The 24692-nt window shown below is 44.3% G+C and overlaps 1 protein-coding gene across 2 annotated transcripts in view; it reads left to right on the forward strand.

Moving 5' to 3' along the window:
- The window catches only part of ascc3 (activating signal cointegrator 1 complex subunit 3), a 140509-nt gene that overhangs the window by 26832 nt on the left and 88985 nt on the right, over nucleotides 1–24692 (forward strand). For both annotated transcript variants that reach the window (XM_036943401.1, XM_036943397.1), the window contains exons 8-11: nucleotides 123–258; nucleotides 981–1106; nucleotides 18092–18295; nucleotides 18743–18883. In XM_036943401.1, coding sequence (XP_036799296.1) covers nucleotides 123–258; nucleotides 981–1106; nucleotides 18092–18295; nucleotides 18743–18883 — 607 coding nt within the window. The remainder of the gene's footprint in view (nucleotides 1–122; nucleotides 259–980; nucleotides 1107–18091; nucleotides 18296–18742; nucleotides 18884–24692) is intronic.

A 24692-nucleotide genomic window follows, 5' to 3' on the forward strand; every position in this document is an offset into this window, starting at 1 on the left:
TGAAATACTATATATTTTTTAATGGGTTTTACGGATGTATTGTTGTGTTCGGTCCCGGTTGTGTTATTGCTGTGTTGTGGTTGATTTAATGGTTGTGTGTTGTCCTGGTTGTGTTTCTCCAGAGAGCAGGCCCTGCTGACAGCACGGCGGTCTCCAGTGCTGAGCAGAGAGCGGGTGTACGAACGCATCCGCTACCCCAACGTCTATGACTGCTACGCCGAGGCCACCAAGACCTCCGCCTTCGTAGGGGGAGCCAAGGTACAGTATGTGGGGATTACCAGAGGTGCGTCACAAATGACACCAAAAGTACTGCACTATGTAGGGATAAGGGAATAGGGAGCCTTTTGGGACAAAGCCCTGTACTGCCCAAAACCAAATATATGCCCTATACACTTGACCCCTAGACCATCATGTTCTATCCAAATAAACAATGACGATAACAAGATTAGAAGACATTTTCAAATCCTGCCCACCTGTATTAATGGGCAAAATGAACAGCTTGCATTACTTCCATTTCTCTTTGATAGCGACCGGGAGGAAAGTGATAGAGCGCACAGACACACACACACACACTTCGTTCAACCACCAACCTTCACCAGCACCCATCACATTACCCACAAGCCACTACTTTTATCCCATTTTTATTATCTATTTTTTAATTCTTGCTGCTTTTTCACTCACTATTTGCATCAACTAACCTGGGGTGTGTTGCTTTAGTCCTCAGTTCAGTAGGAGCAGGTGGGCTGGAGGAAATTATGTTTACTGGAAAGTAGATTTTATTTTATCTGAACATGACTTTTGCAATGTTTTGAATGTGTTTGTTTTCAAGTTGAGGCGGTGTTTGTTGATGTTTTATTATGTGTATTGAAAAATGTTTAATATTATGTAGTTCAGTTGGTAATAAATAGATTGGGGTGGGAATGTACTTTATGTAATGCGATGCGTTGTTAATATTTGGGATGTGTTTGTGTTATGTTCAGCTGATGTTACCCGAGGGGATAAAGAGAGAGAATAATAAGATGTATGAAGAGGTGGCGATTCCTCCTAGTGATCCCATGTCCATCGGCTTTGAGGAGAAACCCATCTACATCTCTGAACTGGACGAGGTAAGACACCCAATGGTTACATGTGAATTTGGGAGGTGGGGGGCACACAGCACTGTCAAAAGCACACAGCATACTACACATCACGGAGGGACCTGCAATTTTGGGGGGAGAATGACTGTGAGAAGGTCAATTCTGGTTACTTTTTGAAAGGACTTTCTACTCATAAGTGAAAAATAAAATATCATTCTCCCTCCAGAAATGACCCCAATATAACAGATTGGTCCATATTGTCAGGCAGGTGTGCTATTTAGTTGGGCCGTGACGATACCAGTATCGCGACACTCGTTAGTATCATGGTAAGGAAACAAATCACAAAGAAGATTTAACTTCTTAAGGAAAACAGCCCTAATGTTGGAAACAAACGTTCCATCAATTTATTTTCCATGATACAGATCACAATATTTTACATGCAGCAGGTTTTTAAAGGACCAAAGAGTTAGATCTGATTCCTGTTTTTCATTTTTGCCATGGAAAAGATATCACGATACTGGTATCGTCCCAGTCCTACTATTTATCAATGAGCATTGTCACATGATGTAGCCCACCTGATGCAGCATAGCGGATAGAAATAAATAGTCTGAGGGTTACCCATCTGCATTTACCCTATTGCGTCACAGCCTAATGTTTAAACTTTAGAGTTTATCTTGCTGCTAGTTATAGCAACACATTGACAACTTGAATATCCCCCAAAAATGTTCCACTGACACTCAGCCAACCAAGGATCATGTACTGTGAATATAATGTCGGCCTACCCAGGGGCCCTGACCTCCACTAACTTGAAGGGGTGCCACTAATTTGAAGGGGTGTCCACATTCTTTTGTATATAATCTATGTATTTGGGGTAAGGTGACTAGACATCAGGATATATGAATATCAGAGTAACAGCAGCATATATAATGATTGTATGGGTGTGTGTAGAGTCATTATAAATGTATGTGTGTAAGCATATTATATGTGTCTAAGCAAATGTTGGTCGTGTGTTTGAGTGTCAATGTGTAGGCCCATGTGAGTGTGCATATAGACAGTGCAAAAATAAGAAAGTCTGTGTAGCTATTTTGTTAGCTACAGTATTTAGCAGTATTATGGAGTGGGGATTGAAACTGTTCAGGAGTCTGTTGGTGTCAGACTTGATGCACCAGGACCGTTTGTCGTGCAGAAGCAGAGAGAACAGTGTATCGCTTGGGTGGTTGGAGTAGTTAACAATTTTCCGGGCCTTCCTTTCACACTGCCTGATAGAGGTCATGGATGGCAGGGAGCTCGGTCCCAGTGATGTACTGGGCTGTCTGCACAACCCTCTGTAGCGCCTTGCGGTCGAGGGCGGTGCTATTGCCATACCAAGCAGTGATACAGCCAGTCAAGATGCTCTCAATGGTACAGCTGTAGAACCTTTTGAGCCTATATTCTTAGCCTATTATAAAATATGTGTGTTGACTGTGATCAGGTGTCTTGTCTGTTTGATGAACAAAATACCTATTGATTTCAGCCATACAGTGCATTCGGGAAGTATTCAGACCTTGACTTTTTCCACATTGTTACATTAGTCTTATTCTAAAATTGATGAGGAAAAAAAGTCATTTAATCAATCTACACACAATACCCCACAATGACAAAGCAAAAAACTTTAATCAAAAATAAAAAACACACACCTTATTTACATAAGTATTCCTTTGCTATGAGACTCGAAATTGAACTCCGGTGCATCCTGCTTCCATTGATCATCCTTGAGATGTTTCAACAACTTGATTGGACTCTGCCTGTGGTAAATGAAATGTATTGCATATGATCTGGAAAGCCACACACCTGTCTATATAAGGTCCCACAGTTGTCAGAGCAAAATCCAAGCCATGATGTCAAAGAAATTGTCCGTAGAGCTCCGATAGGATTGTGTAGAGGCACAGATCTGAGGAAGGGTACCAAAACATTTATGCAGCATTCAAGGTCCCCAAGAACAGTGGCCTCCATCATTCTTATCATTCTTTAAATAGAATAAGTTTGGAACCGCCAAGACTCTCCCTAGAGCTGGCCAAACTGAGCAATCGGGGGAGAAGGGCCTTTGTCAGGGAGGTGACCAACAACCTGATGGTCACTCTGACAGAGCTCCAGAGTTCCTCTGTGGAGATGGGAGAACCTTCCAGAAGGACAACCATCTCTGAAGCCACTTTTCAGTAAAAAGCACAACAACCCGCTTGGAGTTTGGCAAAGGGGACCTAAAGGACTCTCGGATCATAAGAAACAAGATTATCTGGTCTGATGAAACCAAGATTTAACTGTTTGGCCTGAATGCCAAGCATCACGTCTGGAGGAAATCTGACACCATCCCTATGATGAAGCATGGTGGTGGCAGCATCATGCTGTCGGGATGTTTTTCAGCAACAATGACTGGGAGACAAGTCCGGAGATGTTACTGCACTGTTGGATCTAGAAGCACAAGCATTTTGCTACACTCGCATTAACATCTGCTAACCATGTGTATGTGACCAATACAATTTGATTTGAGGATCGAGGGAAAGATGAACGGAGCAAAGTATAGAGAGATCCTTGATGAAAACCTGCTCCAGAGCACTCAGGGCCTCAGACTGGGGCGAAGGTACACCTTCTAAGAGGACAATGAACCCAAGCACACAGCCAAGACAACATAGGAATGGCTTTGGGACAAGTCTCAATGTCCTTGAGTAGCCCAGCCAAAGCCCAGATTTGAACTTGATCGAACATCTCTGGATAGACCTGAAAATAACTGTGCAGCGATGCTCCCCATCCAACCTGACAGAGCTTGAGAGGATCTGCAGAGTAGAACGGGAGAAACTCCCCAAATACAGGTGTGCCAAGCTTGTAGCGTTGAACCCAAGAATACTCTAAGCTGTAATCGCTGCCAAAATTGCTTCATCAAAGTACTGAGTAAAGGGTCTGAATACTTATGTAAAAAAAAATGTTCTTCCATTTTTATACATTTGCAAACATTTCTAAAAACCAGTTTTTGCTTTGTAATTATGGGATATTATGTGTAGATTGAGGGGGGAATTCAATTTTAGAATAAGGCAGTAACGTAACAAAATGTGCACGGGCATCTGCACGGGAGATAAACCAGGCTTATCCAGGCCAAGAATATGGTACAAATGGGACCGCGTGAATTGGGCTCTAAAAAACATCCCCTGATAATATTGTAAAGTCTGTCTGTAAAAGGTATCCGTGTGACTGTGTGAGTGCCAGCCAGGGCGTGCTCAGTTTCACTCCCTGGTGTCCATATTCCTGCGACTGGGAGCGTTATGAAGCCGTAATTGGCAGTGAGTGATGTTGAGTCTTAATGGAAGTGCTGTAGTTCTCAGCCAGCTGTCTGGAGACACAATGGCTTCTCCTCCCTGACTGACAGGCTGAGTGACAGTCTGAGTGACAGGCTTACAAATCTGCCCTCAGCCAATAGCAGGGCAGTGGACCGGACTGACAGACAGGTGAGCTAATCCTCACCCAGGCATTTGGAAGATGGGAGAGCAGAAGTTGTCAGTTGGCTTCAGTTCAATCACATCACTGTCTTTTCTTCTGGTTCTTCATCTAGACTTCTGGAGTCATTCTGTATGGGATCATGGTGGGATGTTAGAAACAGTTATTATGGTATTTATTCTCTGTCAAGTGTGTTGTGAAATGCACTACATTTAATCTTGAATAGATTTTGGGTAGAATCATACGTGTGGAATTAACTCCCCTGGATGTGCCCAAAACATGGCATCATATCTGAAGATGACTGGATATGTTTAAACCTTGGAACATATTTTGCCATATTTGTAGGGTACTCCTGTAGCTGTTCACCTCATTTAACCCGTCTGTCAATCAAGATGACAGGCATACTGTGTGTGTGATCGCAGGCTGAGACAAATTGATTAAGATAAGGATTGGTCATGCATGTGTGATTGCTGTTGTTATTTTTGCGGCGTCTGTGTGACGTCAGCTCAGGTGTTTGTCTCCCTGCCTGTCACTCATTATCTTCATTAGGCTTTTTTAAATGCTAAATGTGTAAATGTCCAGATTTTTGTGGTGTTTCTTTCCATGTAAACATGTCACTGTCTCACTTTATCCCCATCAATCCCTAGCTTCCTCTGGTGGGCTAAGTGGAGTTTCTGCTATTTAGTTTTTACACCCATTCTGCTGTTCCAGAGAGGGAACTTCATGAAGTGGGCTGGGATTGGGTGTGAGAGTATCACTAGGGCCGGGATTGGGTGTGAGAGTATCACTTTTGAAAAGCTCTCTCCCACACTAGGGCTGGGATTGGGTATGAGAGTATCACTTTTGAAAAGCTCTCTCCCACACTAGGGCCGGAGATTGGGTATGAGAGTATCACTAGGGCTGGGATTGGGTATGAGAGTATCACTAGGGCTGGGATTGGGTATGAGAGTATCACTAGGGCCGGGATTGGGTATGAGAGTATCACTTTTGAAAAGCTCTCTCCCACACTAGGGCCGGGATTGAGTATGAGAGTATCACTTTTGAAAAGCTCTCTCCCACACTAGGGCTGGGAGTATGAGAGTATCACTTCTGAAAAGCTCTCTCCCACACTAGGGCTGGGACGATACCAGTATTGCGTCAAGGAAACAAAACACTAAGTGGATTGAACTTCTTTAGGAAAACAGCCCTAATGTTGGAAACAACCATCATTATGTTGTCATCCAGAGTCACATTGATTGATTTTCAAGCTATAGCACACAATATTTTACACACAGCAGGTTTTCATTTTCACTATTGAAAGAATATTGCGAGACTTGGTATCATCCTGGCCCTATCCCGTACCTCAGGTCCTATCTCCTTCCTTAACCCTCATCTCCAACCCTGGTTTCACCCCTAGCCCTGGGTTCTGCTACCTTGGCTATTACCCGCCCCAGTACCTGAAACATTTGCTCTTCGAGTTGGTTCTCTGCTATCTTCAAGCCTCTGGCACATCAAACAGTAAGTGCTCTAAGGGACCAGGTATTTGAGAGGAAGGTTTGACCAAGTGCCTGAAAAGAGTGGCAAAGCATACATGTGCGTCCCAATCAAGGCAGGCACAGTCTTATGCTCGAAGTGTATTTGATAGTATTCAGTAGTATTGGAAAGAAAACAAATACTATTGGAACCCAGGTCTGATGTGGGCCCTTACATGCAATTGCATCCCCCTCTGCACGAGAGAGAGTGGTGGAAGGACCCTTGGTCCTCATCATGAAGGAAGTGATCAATGTCAGAGGCTCTCCTCTGCTTTAAGTGGGATGAGTTGGGATGGACAGACAGGATTTATCTCCTCTCTCTCGGGAGTTAATTTCCTGTTACTTTTTCTCACAGGAAACAATTAATTGCAGTACACAAGGGCATGATAAGTTTGTGGTTGTGTCTTACAGAGAGAGTTAATCAACCGTTTTGTTAATTCTGTAGCCCTGGCCGTTCCACAAATTAATTTACAAGTTCCACCTTTAAAAAAAACAGACATCATTGTCTTGTCTTCTCGTTTTCTGAAAGCCTGATCTTTCTTTCTTGTCTTTTTTTTTGGTTCTGGGCTTCTCCCTGTCTCTCCACTAGCTCCAGCAGGCTAGATTCTCTGCTTCCTGTTCTGTTTGAAACCCCTGTGTGACGGGTCCAGATTGATATGGAGCCTGTTCAGCTGAGCGATGTCAATTAGCCCCTAGTGCAGGAGCTCCTCTATTCATTAACTTAAGCCGGGCTACTCTGAAACAAAATGCCTCTCTCTTATTAAGCACCAAGCACACACCGCCGAGGCTAATACGTCTTTACGTGCTATTAGGAGCAGGCCGAACCGAAAGCCTGTCAGCTTTTTTCCCCTTCCCTTTCTTCCCCCACCATCACGCAGAGTAGCGTAGATTGCCATTTATTGAAAGCTGTAATGGGCAACAGGGCTCTGCCCTGCCTGGCAAGCCTTTACTAGCACTGTGAAACATTAAAAGTGGGGAATTTATTAGAGGGCCTTTTTAACGAATGAATCCTGCTCTCGTCATGCTGATAAAAGCCTATCTAATTTCTGTGTATAAATATAATGAGAGAGAGATTCCCTCTGGTGCTGATAGAAAAACAACACAACCCCTCCATACTCGATCTGGAAACATGACTACCTACTCATCCAGTACATAGACTGTAGGCTCTCACTCCGGCACTTACAGATGTACTGATATATCCATGGAGGCATGAGAAGACTTAGACTAGGGAGGGTATATTACTGGAAACGTTCAAACTTTACCAGTAATCTACCAGAATTGTGTTATCTTTCAATGATTTAATATAATCTATCACAAGACATCTAGTGGCATTGTTAGATGCTTTTTAAATACATTTTCTCTTGAACCATATGGCCTAGCTACTAGAAACTCATGAACAATACGGACACAGATTTGACAAATGTATACTAAATATCAATCATTGTTTAAAAGGTTATTCAAGTATCAATGACCAAAGTTACGTTAGATTGCCATAGCTTTTCTGTTATTTACCAAAATGACTGAAGATTCTTGTAACTTTGTCAAATTTCCGGTAGCTTTGCAACCCTATCAGACACATCCTGTCCCCCGAGGAACTGCTAATCAGGACCACACTCCTCCTTAAGGATTCTAAGAAGGCTTGACTTACATTAAGAGAGATGGTTATTCCCAAAGGGGAGCACTGAATTGCGGGTGCAATAATTGAATAACATACATTTGTAAATGTATTTTGCAGCGCTCGCGACTCGAGCGGTGTAGTCAGCCTGTTAGCCTGTCTTCTTCATAGACGTTGACATGATTGTGTACTGGTGGACAGGGTTATCTGTCTATTCTGTTGTCATAGAAAAGGAGTGGCGGAGGGACTCGGGGTGCGTGTGCTGGGGTGTGATGGTTGAAATCACTGTTCTGTCCTCATGTCCTGACTAGGTGTCTCTCCTCACACCTTCATGTGTCCAAACCTCCCAAGAGGAGTGTAGGCTAGTTGGAGGAGTGTAGTAAGCCCGGTAGAGTTCTAGGATTTAGCACAAAGACACTTGTCAATGAAGTGAGGGTTTCCACCCTCCTCCTCCTGTTTTGTCCCCACACTCGTTGGTGTCTCTGCCTCACCCTTCAGAGTGAGGGACGTGGGTCCTGTGTTCTGGACTGTGGCAGGAGGACACGAGACGGAGCAGGGAGTGCTATCCATAATTAATCTGTCCTGATTGCATTTCCTCATCCAGTTTTGATTTCCTCCTCAGTGTGTGTGTGTGTGTGTGTGTGTGTGTGTGTGTGTGTGTGTGTGTGTGTGTGTGCTCAGACTTGCAAAGCAGGTGTGGGGATGAGAGAGAGTCAGAGAGAGAGTGGGGGGTGGAAAGAGCACAGATGGTGGACAGAGGCTTGTTAAAGCCTTATCTCTGATGTGAAAGGAGAGGCCTTGGGGAGTGGCAGCATACATCTCATCTAGATCCACTTATCTCTCAGGTTGTCCCTGTGTGTGTGTGAGAGTCCGTGTGTGTGAGAGTCCGTGTGTGTGTGTGAGAGTCCGTGTGTGTGTGTGAGAGTCCGTCTGTGTGTGTGAGAGTCCGTGTGTGTGTGTGTGAGTCCGTGTGTGTGTGTGTGAGAGTCTGTGTGTGTGTGTGTGAGAGAGTCCTGTGTGGGTGTGTGAGAGAGTCCTGTGTGGGTGTGTGAGAGAGTCCGTGTGTGTGTGTGTGTGTGAGAGTCCGTGTGTGTGTGTGTGTGTGTGTGTGTGTGAGAGTCCGTGTGTGTGTGTGTGTGTGAGAGTCCGTGTGTGTGAGAGAGTCCGTGTGTGTGAGAGAGTCCGTGCGTGTGAGAGAGTCCGTGCGTGTGAGAGAGTCCGTGCGTGTGAGAGAGTCCGTGCGTGTGAGAGAGTCCGTGCGTGTGAGAGAGTCCGTGCGTGTGAGAGAGTCCGTGCTTGTGTGTGTGAGAGAGTCCGTGCGTGTGTGTGAGAGAGTCCGTGCGTGTGTGAGAGAGTCCGTGCGTGTGTGAGAGAGTCCGTGCGTGTGTGTGAGAGTCCGTGCGTGTGTGTGAGAGAGTCCGTGCGTGTGTGTGAGAGAGTCCGTGTGTGTGTGAGAGAAAGTCTGTGTGTGTGTGAGAGAAAGTCTGTGTGTGTGTGTGTGAGAGAGTCAGTGTGTGTGTGTGTGTGAGAGAGATTCCGTGTGTGTGAGAGTCTGTGTGTGTGTGTGTGTGTGTGTGAGAGAGAGTCCGTGTGTGTGTGTGAGTGAGTCCGTGTATGAGTGAGTCCGTGTGTGAGTGAGTCCGTGTGTGAGTTAGTCCGTGTGTCGGTGCGTGTGAGTCCGTCCATCCGTGCGAGTTCGTCCTTCCACCCGTGCGTGTCCGTTTGAGTGAGTGAGTCCGTCCATGTGAGTGCAAGTGAGTGTGTCCGTCCGTGCGTTTGCGAGTCAGTGTGTCCGTGCGAGTGAGTGTCCCCGTGCGAGTGAGTGAGTGCGTCCGTCCGTGCTTGTCCTTGTGTGCGCGTGAGTGAGTCCGTGCATCCCTGACTGAGTGAGTGTGTGAGAGAGTCGGTGCGAGTGAGTGTCCCCGTGCGAGTGAGTGTCCCCGTGCGAGTGAGTGAGTCCGTCCGTCCGTGCGAGGTGAGTGAGTGAGTCCGTTCTACTGGCGTCCTGTGGGGAAATTAATGGGCCTCCTGTTTGCTGCATCTGCATCTCACTCTGTCAAACTCCACAGTACAGCTTGTGTGTGTGTTTGGCCAGGTCATTCAGGGCTGTGTGTGTGGGCTTGGAGCTGATAAGCTGTTTACTAAAACTAGCAATTAAAAGTTGATCAAGCTGTCAATTCAAATGGAATGAAATGGAACTGAAAAGTAATTAAAAGCATAGTGTGCAAACAACAACTTTCTTTGAGCTCCCCATTACCACACACACACGACATCATTTAATTAGTTTAGCAGTTCTCACCCTGACCTATACAGTCAATATATGCTTACACGTATACAGTAACCACACACCTTTGCACAGGTGATAGTCCATGTTTACATTTTTAGGTGAGCAGGTACAGTGCATTTGGAAAGTATTCAGACCCCTTTTTCCACATTTTGTTACATTACAGCCTTAGTCTAAAATTAATTAAATTGACTTTTTTCCTCATCAATCCACACTCACTACCCCATAATGACAAAGCAAAAACAGGTTTTTAGATTTTTTTGCAAATGTATCAAAAACAAAATATCAATACCTTATTTACATCAAGTATTCAGACTCTTTGCTATTGAGTTCAGCTGCATCCTGTTTCTATTGATCATCCTTGAAATGATTCTACAATGATTCTCCACCAGTGATAAATTCAATTGATTGGACATGATTTGGAAAGGCACACACCTGTCTATATAAGGTCCCACAGTTGACAGTGCATGTCAGAGAAAAAAACAAGCCATGAGGTCGAATAAATTATCCGTAGAGCTCTGAGACAGAATTGTGTCGAGGCACAGATCTGGGGAAGGGTACAAAAAATATTCTGAAGCATTGAAGGTCTACAAGAACACAGTGGCCACCATCATTCTTATATGGAAGAAGTTTTGGAACCACCAAGACTCTTCCTAGATCTGGCCGCCCAGCCAAACTGAGCGATCGGGAGAGAAGGCGGCAGGTAGCCTAGTGGTTAGAGCGTTGGACTAGTAACCGAAAGGTTGCAAGATTGACTCTCCAAGCTGACAAGGTAAAAATATGTCGTTCTGCCCCTGAACTAGGCAGTTAACCCACCGTTCCTAGGCCGTCATTGAAAATAAGAATATGTTCTTAACTGACTTGCCTAGTTAAATAAAGGTAAAATAAATAATAAGGGCCTTAGTCAGGGAGGTAACCATTTCTACAGCACTCCACCAATCAGGCCTTTATGGTGGAGTGGCCAGACGGAAGCCATTCCTCAGTAAAAGGCACATGACACCCCACTTGGAGATTGCCAAAAGGCAGCTAAAGACTAGTCAGGATCGAGGGAAAAATGAACGGAGCAAAGTACAGAGATCCTTGATGAAAACCTTCTCCAGAGCGCTCAAGACCTCAGACTGGGGTTCACCTTCCAACAGGACTATGACCCTAAGCACAATGTCCTTGAGTGGCCCAGCCAGAGCCCGGACTTGAACCCAATCGAACATCTCTGTGCAGCGATGCTCGCCATCCAATCTGACAGAGCTTAAGAGGATCTGCAGAAGATAATAGGAGAAACTCCCCAAATACAGGTGTGCCAAGCTTGTGGAATTTCTGCCAAAGGTGCTTCAACCTGTTTTTGCTTTCTCTTCATGGCGTATTGTGTGTAGATTAATTAGGGGGGATGATTTAATCCATTTTAGAATAGGTCTGTGAAGTAACAAAATGTGGAAAAGTCAAGATGTCTGAATACTTTCCAAATGCACTGTGTTAAACTAGGACAGGGAGGCAATTGGACAGAGACTGCTTGGTAGGTGTTTTAGATTTAGCTGTAGAATCATTTACTGGGATCTTTGAGTGTCTAATTAGTGAGTTTAGAGTGGCTGGTGGATTGGTTCTGTATTGCCAGTTTATTCCCAATCAGCCTGGTTGGCACATTTGGCCGTAGGCTGTGCTAGCACTCTAATAATGAGCCTGCTTGCTTCCATCGCACTCACTACACAGTACGGACTGGGAAATATATATATATATATATATACAGTGCCTTGCGAAAGTATCCGGCCCCCTTGAACTTTGCGACCTTTTGCCACATTTCAGGCTTCAAACATAAAGATATACAACTGTCTTTTTTTGTGAAGAATCAACAACAAGTGGGACACAATCATGAAGTGGAACGACATTTATTGGATATTTCAAGCTTTTTTAACAAATCAAAAACTGAAAAATTGGGTGTGCAAAATTATTCAGCCCCTTTACTTTCAGTGCAACAAACTCTCTCCAGAAGTTCAGTGAGGATCTCTGAATGATCCAATTTTGACCTAATAGACTAATGATGATAAATACAATCCACCTGTGTGTAATCAAGTCTCCGTATAAATGCACCTGCACTGTGATAGTCTCAGAGGTCCGTTAAAAGCGCAGAGAGCATCATGAAGAACAAGGAACACACCAGGCAGGTCCGAGATACTGTTGTGAAGAAGTTTAAAGCCGGATTTGGATACAAAAAGATTTCCCAAGCTTTAAACATCCCAAGGAGCACTGTGCAAGCGATAATATTGAAATGGAAGGAGTATCAGACCACTGCAAATCTACCAAGACCTGGCCGTCCCTATAAACTGTCAGCTCATACAAGGAGAAGACTGATCAGAGATGCAGCCAAGAGGCCCATGATCACTCTGGATGAACTGCAGAGATCTACAGCTGAGGTGGGAGACTCTGTCCATAGGACAACAATCAGTCGTATATTGCACAAATCTGGCCTTTATGGAAGAGTGGCAAGAAGAAAGCCATTTCTTAAAGATATCCATAAAAAGTGTCGTTTAAAGTTTGCCACAAGCCACCTGGGAGACACACCAAACATGTGGAAGAAGGTGCTCTGGTCAGATGAAACCAAAATTGAACTTTTTGGCAACAATGCAAAACGTTATGTTTGGCGTAAAAGCAACACAGCTGAACACACCATCCCCACTGTCAAACATGGTGGTGGCAGCATCATGGTTTGGGCCTGCTTTTCTTCAGCAGGGACAGGGAAGATGGTTAAAATTGATGGGAAGATGGATGGAGCCAAATACAGGACCATTCTGGAAGAAAACCTGATGGAGTCTGCAAAAGACCTGAGACTGGGACAGAGATTTGTCTTCCAACAAGACAATGATCCAAAACATAAAGCAAAATCTACAATGGAATGGTTCAAAAATAAACATATCTAGGTGTTAGAATGGCCAAGTCGAAGTCCAGACCTGAATCCAATCGAGAATCTGTGGAAAGAACTGAAAACTGGTGTTCACAAATGCTCTCCATCCAACCTCACTGAGCTCGAGCTGTTTTGCAAGGAGGAATGGGAAAAATTTTCAGTCTCTCGATGTGCAAAACTGATAGAGACATACACCAAGCGACTTACAGCTGTAATCGCAGCAAAAGGTGGCGCTACAAAGTATTAACTTAAGGGGGCTGAATAATTTTGCACGCCCAATTTTTCAGTTTTTGATTTGTTAAAAAAGTTTGAAATATCCAATAAATGTCCTTCCACTTCATGATTGTGTCCCACTTGTTGTTGATTCTTCACAAAAAAATACAGTTTTATATCTTTATGTTTGAAGCCTGAAATGTGGCAAAAGGTCGCAAAGTTCAAGGGGGCCGAATACTTTCGCAAGGCACTGTATATACATATATACCTACACACACATACATACACACACACACACACACACACAGAGAGAGAGACTACACTGTATGAACCGAGAGTGGGACACACAGACAGTACTGATTGGGAAACACACACACAGAGATGTTCTGGGCCTGTATGGGTTCGATACTCCCACAAAATCTGTGGCGAGCGGTCACGTTCCATCCAGCTTTCTCACTTTAACAGTGTTCACGGTATTGTCCTCTACATCTGGAACTAACAATGTTTTTAGTCAGAGGGTTAGGCACATGGGTGTATCAGAATGTAAAGTGATGTTTTTGGTTGGAATTAGTCAGTTGTACATGATGATGATGAATAGGTGGCGACGAAGCTAGAATGAGGCTGTCGTATCTAGGACATTTTTTAGATGGTCCCTTCAAATGGAATTTTGGTATAAAAAAAAATCCAAAACGTATTTGTGGTCAAAGTGACCAGAGGTTCGGGAGAGAAGGGCTTTCTTCTGCTCCCAGCCCCCTCTGGACCTTTCCCATTCCTCCATTCACATCAGCACCACCTGATTGACATCCTGGGGAGAACCCTTTGGTACCTGCATGGGTCTGTCTTTTTGGGGGAGTAGGGCTGGGACATTCTAGTAACTTCCCCCAAATTCACAGGTTTTCCAGAAATCCCAGTTGGAGGATTCCAAGAATATTCCAACCACGGTTTCTGGAAAACCTGGGGATTTTGGGAAAGTTACTAGGATTTTTCAACCCCAGGGGTGAGAAAAACAGGAATCTGAGATTGGTTCTGGAGGTGTGTTCTCTTTTTGAATGCCTGGGGGATTAAGTGTGTTTAAGACTTGTCATCGTAATTGAGTTGGAATCTTGCCTGGTGATGTCAAATGGATTTTGTTACTCAAAGTTTGGCCTTTAGCTCATAGAAACAATGTGATAATCCCAGTATGCACACTGATGGACTGATCACAGGCCTGTTCATAAACTCAGTCACAGGAAATAACTCCAAACTGAGGCCAGTTGATAAAACAACCATGTAGAATATTCTTCTCTTAAACGTGAGTTGTGGTGTCTACTGTTGGTAGTTTCTCTTAGATGTGGTTAACTGTAGGCCGTCATTGTAAATAAGAATTTGTTCTTCACTGACTTGCCTAGTTAAATAAAGGTTAAATAAAAACATTTAAACTGTTAGCTGTATTTGTGGCGTTTCACCTATTGCTGAAGATGTATAACCATGCTGGTGTTTGTTGCTTGGAGACAACAATTTTTAATGAAATGAATGTTATGTTAACAGCTGCATATGGTAGTATCTCAAGTAGCCTACAGTAACGTTACCTCTTCAGTGAGTTACTGCTGCTTGGACCCCGGAGACGACTCCTGGCAGGGACAGCTGCATGTCCTATTGGAAGATTTACAGTGCATACATCTGATTAACAATGAAGCCAGCCAGAGACGTTTTAAGAAATGAAGAAGAAAATACATAAACAAAGCACTGATGATTTTCAAGAAGATTATTAAAGGATGGCAACATCATATTTACAACATGTATGCATTAGCTCAAGGTGAATATTGGGGCAGGCATACATTTGCATGAATTAGCATGTTTAAGGAGTTCGGGACGCTGGCTCCTCGTTATCTACAGACAAAGTCGATAAATCAAAACAAAAGGGGGTCTAGCCACTTAAAGTGAACGTGTTTGCCACAGCGACACATTGTGTGTGTTTGAGTCCTGGCAATTGTGTGTGTGTGCTTGCGTGTGTGTGCAGGAGCCGTGCGGAAGAGGGTGAAACTGTGCCGCTCCTAATTCAGAAATGCATATTTATAAATTGGTTGGTGCTCTCAGGACTTGGCCTTGGGGGAAATAATTGGTTCGACAGGAGGACGCTCCACTCGCCAGGGAGAGAGGATGAGAGGAAATCAGCCCTAGAGTCATTTAGACTAGAGAGAAAGAATGAGTACAAAACAACACACTGCACTAATATCCATTCCTTTACTCGCTTACTTTAAAGATGTGTCAAGATGGTGTGTATAGTATTGTCTTTCTCTCTCTGCCTCTCTTTGTATTTCTCTCTCTGGCTGTCTCTCTCTCTCTGAATGAATGAACATAAATATAAATGCAACAATTTAATAATTTTATAGTTTTATTTTATAGACTTATAGTTAATTGAAGGAAATCGATCAATTGAAATAAATACATTAGGCCCTAATCAATGGATTTCACATGATTGGGGAAGGGCTCAGCGATGGGTGGGCCTGGCTCCCCAGTGGGTATGCTCTTCCAGGCCCACCCATCGCTGCGCCAATCAGAATTAGAGCGAGAGAGGGCTAGCCAACTAGCTGTCAGTCAGAGGCTCCTGCTACTCCACCGTTCGTTCTTTCGCCCAGTGCCATGTTGAAACCACAATCATCCTTCAGCCTTCCACCGGCTTAAGTGGACTCTAATAAAGTTGCTCTTTGATGCATTAATAATTTAACCACCTCCTGCCTTCATAAGAGTTGGGTTGTCAGGGCCTCCGAGCTGACTCCTGCCTTCATCAGAGTTGGGTTGTCAGGGCCTCGGGGCTGACTCCTGCCTTCATCAGAGTTGGGTTGTCAGGGCCTCGGAGCTGACTCCTGCCTTCATCAGAGTTGGGTTGTCAGGGCCTCGGAGCTGACTCCTGCCTTCATCAGAGTTGGGTTGTCAGGGCCTCGGAGCTGACTCCTGCCTTCATCAGAGTTGGGTTGTCAGGGCCTCGGAGCTGACTCCTGCCTTCATCAGAGTTGGGTTGTCAGGGCCTCGGAGCTGACTCCTGCCTTCATCAGAGTTGGGTTGTCAGGGCCTCGGAGCTGACTCCTGCCTTCATAAGAGTTGGGTTGTCAGGGCCTCGGAGCTGACTCCTGCCTTCATCAGAGTTGGGTTGTCAGGGCCTTGGAGCTGACTCCTGCCTTCATCAGAGTTGGGTTGTCAGGGCCTCGGAGCTGACTCCTGCCTTCATCAGAGTTGGGTTGTCGGGGCCTCGGGGCTGACTCCTGCCTTCATCAGAGTTGGGATGGGTTGTCAGGGCCTCGGGGCTGACTCCTGCCTTCATCAGAGTTGGGTTGTCAGGGCCTCGGAGCTGACTCCTGCCTTCATCAGAGTTGGGTTGTCAGGGCCTCCGAGCTGACTCCTGCCTTCATCAGAGTTGGGTTGTCAGGGCCTCGGGGCTGACTCCTGCCTTCATCAGAGTTGGGATGGGTTGTCAGGGCCTCGGGGCTGACTCCTGCCTTCATCAGAGTTGGGATAGGTTGTCAGTGCCTCCGAGCTGACTCCTGCCTTCATCAGAGTTGGGTTGTCAGGGCCTCGGAGCTGACTCCTGCCTTCATCAGAGTTGGGATGGGTTGTCAGGGCAGGCTGACTCCTGCCTCTTCTCTCGTCTTTGGCCCCAGTCCCTGGATGACACGCAGCACTCAAATTCTTTATTTTTCTGAGTGTCAGAGCGAAACTGGGAGGAAGAGTAGAGTGATGACATATTTTTAATGAATCCTTAAATAAATTATATTGCTGTCTAAGCTCAAGACATCCCAATCCACTCCGAGAGAGAGACTGAGTGAGAGAGAAAGAGTTGAGAGAGAGAGCATGAAGTAAAAGAAGGCTATAAAGTGAGTGAGAGGGAGATTGATGGACGGATGGGGACAGAGCACACACCTGCAGTTCTGTGTCTCTTTCCCTAGGAGTGAGGGTGGCCGGAGCAGTTAACTGCCCACTCTGACGGCTGAATGTCTGTGTGTGTCCGAGTAGTGGGCGGTCGACTGGTCACGGATGCTGTCTTTCAGAAGGGCCATTTCTCTCCTTATCAACGTCGGTCGCCGGATGATTGAGGCCTGTCTGTCACCCACGCTCTGTTACCATGGAGAAGTCAAGCGAGAAGTCAAGTGGTGGGCAGGTTGATTGACATCTGTTCCCACCACTCAGGATTTAACCTCTCTCCTACTGGCAGTCAAACGCCTCCCCCTTCCCACACCTTGTCTGCAGCCACCCACTAGCCAACAGTAAATCATCCCCCATATAGCAGGGATCATCAACTAGATTCAGCCGCTGGGTGATTTTTTTTCTTGAGCCCGGGAAATAATTGCAAATCATTTGTAGACTGAAAATTGACCACAAGAAGCCCAAACAGATATAATGTTTGACTAAAAGAATCATTTCAGCCCTTTGCTTTCATTTATATACGATCAAGTGTCTATTGGGAATACTTGAACAGATTTCTTTAATTTAAAATCACTTAGAGCTCATTTCCTGGTGTTTTTAGTCTTTTGTGTCCAACAAATAAAATTCCCCCAAAAATGCTAAATTAAAAAATTAATACTTTTAATTTTTTGCTCAGAAGACTGCCAGTTGGGAAACCTGCCCTATAATATGAGGGAAGTGGTCTGGCAATCAGTGGTAGATAGGTGTGTGTGTGCGTGCGTGCGGCGGAGTGGTTTGTCAGTGTTCTCAATGTTCTTTCCACTATGTTACTCATCTAAAACCATTAAAATGTTCTGGTGACCCCCTCAATAAGGCCAACCAATGTTTGTCTTTACCCCGACCCCTAAACCAGTCAGCTGTGACCATCCCTCCCGTCTGCTCTGTCCTGACGTGTGTGTTAGACTTGTATCATCATGATCCCATGTCTGTCTTTGTAATGACTCCCATAATTACTCTGTGATTTGAACCTTTTCTTATTATCTTCCTCCCTCTCACTCTCTGTTGCACGCTCTCTCGCTGTCGTTCTCTGTTGCACTCTTGGTCTCTTTCTGTGTCTGTCTCTCTCTCTCGCTCTCTCTCTTTCATTCCCCCCAGATTGGTCAGTTGGTGTTTAAGGGGATGCAGCGTCTGAACAGGATCCAGTCCATAGTGTTTGAGACAGCCTACAACACCAATGAGAACCTGCTCATCTGTGCCCCCACCGGAGCCGGCAAGACCAACATCGCCATGCTGACAGTCCTCCATGAGATCAGACAGCACCTCCAACCTGGAGGGGTCATCAAGAAGGATGAGTTCAAGGTACCACTCAGCTGTGTGTGTGTGAGCAAGACATACAAACATACAGTAGAACACATTTATTATTGGTTGTCCTTATAAAGCCACGCCCCCCACACACATACACACACATGTTCTAATACACACACATTCTAACACCACACACCCGATGCAAGCCAGCGACGATAGCCACCTTTTCATACATTTCCATTAAACTTTCTTAATCTAAGTGGCCTGTTTCATATTTTTCAATAAATAGTGATTTATGCTAGTTGCCAGGGAACAAGTGATACTCTGCTGTACACTCATTTATCATGACTGTGACCTTTCACTTCCTCTCACTTTCTTTCTCTCCTTCTCCCCCCACTCTCCCTTTTCTCTCTTTATATATTTATCTCCCTCCCTCTTTCTCTCTCTCCTCTCCTACTCGCTCCCTCCCTTCCCTCCATCTCTCTCTCCCTCCCTCTGTAGATAGTGTATGTAGCTCCTATGAAGGCCCTGGCAGCAGAGATGACGAACTACTTCAGTAAGCGGTTGGAGCCACTGGGCATTGCTGTCAAAGAGCTCACTGGAGACATGCAGCTAACCAAAGGGGAGATCCTGCGTACACAGGTACTGTACAAACACACATGGGTGCGCAAGCACACACAGTTTCTGCGTAGGCTTTCCCTATGCTCCATTGGTCCAGAGTGGAGTTGTGTTCTGCCTCACGACTGTTCGCTAGCGCCTCCCAGTGGTTGGCTCTCAGCTCAGCTCGGCTCTCTGGATTGCAGTAGCTCCGTACCCTCTTCACACTGAGCACGTTTACATGCGCTAATAATTCGATATTAAACGGATTATGACAGTAGATCGGTTATGGCAATAGTCATGTAAGCACTTTACTCTGCTTATTTTAAGCGGTGTAAGGTCAAAATCATAGTAAGCATACACCGATTAAAACACCTGGTGTTCTGAGCAATCCTTTGAATTATTAGGACATGTAAATAAATAAAAAAAACACCTTAAATAAAGTTATAGCACTGTATTTCAAAATGATTTTGCAAGAGTGATGTTACTGTTTTTTTTGGCAAGAGTAGAAACAAAAAGTCTGGGTTATTAAAAACGTGTTAATTAATAAGAAGGGACAAGAAGCGTCTTAAGGTGAGCTACTGAGTGGCTAGGACAGGCAAGCCCCATACTATTGTGAAGGACTTAATTCTTCCTGCTGCCACGGTTATGGCTGGGACAATTTGGCATGGATTGTAGCTTGTGTATCCCATCAGTTATATCTGTTTTTATAGGCATTTATTTCTGTACACTCAGCACGCGTGTGTAGAGGGAGCAGTCGCAACGCAATTGAGTGAGTGAGACACGGAGGGGAATGGGAATTTAGGGAGAACTGTTTGATGCTTGGCGTGGTTTCTTTTTTGTTGTGCCCCACAAATGCTCATGTTCAAATGGAAAACTAGAGGCAAAGCAAATTAAAGTTGTCTTTAAAATAAAACTTAGACCACATACACTGAACAAAAGTATAAACGCAATATGATTTTAATGAGTTGCAGTTCAAATAAGGAAATCAGTCAATTGAAATAAATGCATTAATCCATTATCTATGGATTTCGCATGACTGGGAATACACGTGACTCGTTTCAGGAAACTAGGAGTATGTCGCAGTCAATACCATTTGAATATAAACTTTTTTTTTAATCAAAATTAGTTTTTTGACAGAAATGCCTTCCGAAATGTGGACTTTCATCTTCCTTAATATCAAACGTGCATATTTTATTTATTTTATTTTCTATTTATTTATTTATTTCACCTTATTTAAACCAAGTTGAGAACAAGTTCTCATTTACAATTGCGACCTGGCCAAGATATAGCAAAGTAGTTCGACAAATACAACAACACAGAGTTACACTTGGAGTAAAACAAACATACAGTCAATAATACAGTAGCAAATTAAATAAATACAGTAGGGAAAGAGGTAGTTGTTTGGGCTAAATTATAGATGGGCTATGTACAGGTGCAGTAATCTGTGAGCTGCTCTGACAGCTGGTGTTTAAAGCTAGTGAGGGAGATAAGTGTTTCCAGTTTCAGAGATTTTTGTAGTTCGTTCCAATCATTGGCAGCAGAGAACTGGAAGGAGAGGCGGCCAAAGGAAGAATTAGTTTTGGGGGTGACCAGCGAGATATACCTGCTGGAGCGCGTGCTACAGGTGGGTGCTGCTATGGTGACCAGCCAGCTGAGATAAGGGTGGACTTTACCTAGCAGGATCTTGTAGATGACCTGGAGCCGAGTATGAAGCGAGGGCCAGCCAACGAGAGCGTACAGGTCGCAGTGGTGGGTAGTATATGGGGCTTTTGTGACAAAATGGATGGCACTGTGATAGACTGCATCCAATTTATTGAGTAGGGTATTGGAGGCTATTTTGTAAATGACATCGCCGAAGTCGAGGATCGGTAGGATGGTCAGTTTTACAAGGGTATGTTTGGCAGCATGAGTGAAGGATGCTTTGTTGCGAAATAGGAAGCCAATTCTAGATTTAACTTTGGATTGGAAATGTTTGATGTGAGTCTGGAAGGACAGTCTAACCACACACCTAGGTATTTGTAGTTGTCCACATTTTCTAAGTCAGAACCGTCCAGAGTAGTGATGTTGGACAGGCGGGAAGGTGCAGGCAGCGATCGGTTGAAGAGCATGCATTTAGTTTTCCTTGTATTTAAGAGCAATTGGAGGCCACGGAAGGAGAGTTGTATTGCATTGAAGCTCGTCTGGAGGGTTGTTAACACGGTGTCCAAAGAAGGGCCAGAAGTATACAGAATGGTGTCGTCTGCGTAGAGGTGGATCAGAGACTCACCAGCAGCAAGAGCGACATCATTAATGTGTACAGAGAAGAGAGTTGGTCCAAGAATTGAACCCTGTGGAACTCCCATAGAGACTGCCAGAGGCCCGGACAAGAGACCCTCCGATTTGACACACTGAACTCTATCAGATAAGTAGTTGGTGAACCAGGCTAGGCAATCATTTGACAAACCAAGGCTGTCGAGTCTGCCGATGAGGATGTGGTGATTGACAGAGTTGAAAGCCTTGGCCAGGTCAATGAATACGGCTGCACAGTATTGTTTCTTATTGATGGCGGTTAAGATATCGTTTAGGACCTTGACCGTGGCTGAGGTGCATCTATGAACAGCTCTGAAACCAGATTGCATAGCGGAGAAGGTATGGTGGGATCCAAAATGGTCGATAATCTGTTTGTTGACTTGGCTTTCGAAGACCTTAGAAAGGCAGGGTAGGATAGATATAGGTCTGTAGCAGTTTGGGTCAAGAGTGTCCCCCCTTTGAAGAGGGGGATGACCGCAGCTGCTTTCCAATCTTTGGGAATCTCAGACGACACGAAAGAGAGGTTGAACAGGCTAGGAATAGGGGTGGCAACAATTTCGGCAGATAATTTTAGAAAGAAAAGGTCCAGATTGTCTAGCCCGGCTGATTTGTAGGGGACCAGATTTTGCAGCTCTTTCAGAGCATCAGCTGACTGGATTTGGGAGAAGGAGAAATGGGGAAGGCTTGGGTGAGTTGCTGTGGGGGGTGCAATGCCATCTGTAAATACGAATACAATTGTTAAATTACTAGCCTAGTTGGTTTAGCCACAGAAAAAGACAGCAACTTTCCATCTAGCCATGATTTGCTGAGATGAGTGTATCATGTAGTAGAACTGAATAAATGTTGGTCTCCGCTTTCTGGGGGACCAAGTTTTGAAATCAGTGGAAATGGAGTATGATTGCTAAGGAGATGGAGAAAACACCTATCTCTGGATTACATCTTCAAAGTATTGGGCAACCATGGCATCTGTGACGAGGAGTAGCGTCCACCAATTATGTATACTGGTAAGATAGTCTAGCTAGCTACATTTTCAGATATTACATATTTCTAATTTGGCAAAGTTGTTTTCATTTCAAGTTAAAGTGTGCTGTTAGCTAGCTAGCTAATGTTACCTGTATGTTCTTATTATTTGTATCTCAGAGCCATTTGCTTTGCTAGTTATAGCCTAATGATAGCTAGCTAACATTGAACCTGGTTGGTTAGCTACCTGCAGATTCATGCAGGGTAGTAAAGTCATGAGTTGGGATTATGGTTCATTGTCTACCTAGCTAGCTAAATGTCTTAACAAAAGACTCCACTGTGCAAGTAACCATTTCAATAGAATGTCACTGCGACAACTGATGATAGCCAGAGCGAATTTACCAGCCACGTCTATCTACTACGATTTCAGTTACTCTCGTCTGAGTGTGCCAGAGCGCTCAACACCCGTTGAATATGGGAGGTGTCAGATAACATAAAAACAACCTAACCCGCTCTGCTAGGGCGAGTAAAATGGTCAGTGAGCTGTTCTCTCATCTGGAAGTAGCTAGCAAGGTAGCCAATGTTAGCCAGTTAGCTTGGGTGCTTGACTGCTGTTTTTAGGACAGAATGCTCAGCTCAACCTTTAAGGAGATGGGTGGGGCTAAAGCTTAAGAGGGTGTGAATGATGCTGAATGGGTGTAGATAAAGAAGAGCTCTCATGTAGGTGCCAAAACATTCAATTAACTGACAACAGTTCTGGTGGACATTCCTGCAGTCAGCATGCCAATTGCACGCTCCCTCAACTTGACATCTGTGGCATTGTGTTGTGTGACAAAACTGCACATTTTAGAGTGGCTTTTATTTTTATATTTTTTATTTTAACCTTTTATTTAACTAGGCAAGTCCCCAGCACAAGGTGCACCTGTGTAATGATCATGCTTTTTAATCATCTTCTTGATATGCCACACCTGTCATGCTGTGTTGTCGTCTTAGGTCTCTCTTTATGTAGTGTTGTGGTGTTTCTTGTCATGATGTTTGTTTTGTCCTATTTAAAAAAAATGTTTAGCCCCTGTCCCCACAGGAGGCATTTTGCCTCTTGGTAGGCCGTCATTGTAAATAAGAATTTGTTCTTGACTGACTTGCGTAGTTAAATAAAGGATCAATAAAATAAGTTAAAACCTGTCAGGTAAATGGATTATCTTAGCAAAGTACGTTTTTACAGTATTGGGGGAAAAATGTTCATCTCTTGTTAAAGATTGAGTTTTGACGTCCGTTCGAGTACTCAAGTACTCATGCCCATCCCTAGCATGTAACCGTACTCACTGTAGTGCCAACCACAGACACACACACACAGACTATAGTGCCAAACCCAACTATACTGTTCTGGCTCAGATCTCTTTCTTTACATTGTCCATTCCAGTAACTATGGTGCGTAAACAGGCTAGCCCAGCACAGCTTGGCTTGGTTTGGCTCGATAGGCTCAGTAGTGTGAAAAGGGTATCTGTCATAGCAGCTTATGGCTGTTATAGAGTAGCAGGGTTTACACAGCAGAGGGAGATCACAGGAGAGAGACAACATCAGCACCACAGATCCACAGGGCCAATACCATTGTCTGGGACAGAGATCCACATGGCCAATACCAGTGTCTGGGACAGAGATCCACAGGGCCAATATCAGTGTCTGGGACAGAGATCCACAGGACCAATAACAGTGTGTTACAGCTGATCTTCTCACACTGCACTTTGGGCTCAGTTAGGTTCAGGTCACAACACAGACTTCAGTCATACATCTGTAATTCTGCAGTGAAGAGTAGAAGACAATATTGTGTCCATGAATCACACAGCAACGTACAGAACTGCAGTATAGATAATGGTTGCTTTCCTGTCTTAGTTGAAAATAAAAGTCATAAAAGCAAGAATTGGCGATACATTCGCTCAGGCACCACACACAAACACACACACACACACACACACACACACACACACACCCTCCAACGATGATAGTGTCCCTCTCCTGCTTTATGTTGGAGACTAGTGCAGTTCCTTATCTCTCTCTGGTGTCTTCCTGTACTTAATTCTCTGTCAGGCTTTATAAAAGGACTGTTCCTTCACTGCAACATACTGTAGCTACTGATAGAACTGATAAGCCATAGAGAAGCCAGGGACACAGAGTTTCTCACACTAGACAGTCATGCAGGGTCACTCACAGGTCAGAGGCAGGGCTTTTTCGGGATCAAAAAAGGCTTTAGGTGGTTGGCATGGCAGGGGGCGTGACAATGAGCACGGTTGACCGAGAAAATATTAGAGGCCCCCATCTTGGAACTGTAAAGAAATGTTTGCATTTTTAAGCCAATTTACTGCAATTCTACACATTTTTCCATGCAGCTGAGAATTTATTTTGCCGTTTTAAAGCAAAATACATTTTGCTAATTTCCTGCAATTCTATTACATTTTCTCATGGTTAATGCTGTGTTCTTTTGCTCAGATTTAATACAATGAATACTGCTAAATTCATTGTTTTTGCAATTCTCCTGATTGTCTAGCTTTTATTTTGGTGTTAGTTCTCAAAGTTTATATTATCAAAAATATATAGGCCCATTATC

This window comes from Oncorhynchus mykiss, chromosome 2 (assembly GCF_013265735.2).
Source record: "Oncorhynchus mykiss isolate Arlee chromosome 2, USDA_OmykA_1.1, whole genome shotgun sequence".
NCBI classification, from domain to species: domain Eukaryota; kingdom Metazoa; phylum Chordata; class Actinopteri; order Salmoniformes; family Salmonidae; genus Oncorhynchus; species Oncorhynchus mykiss.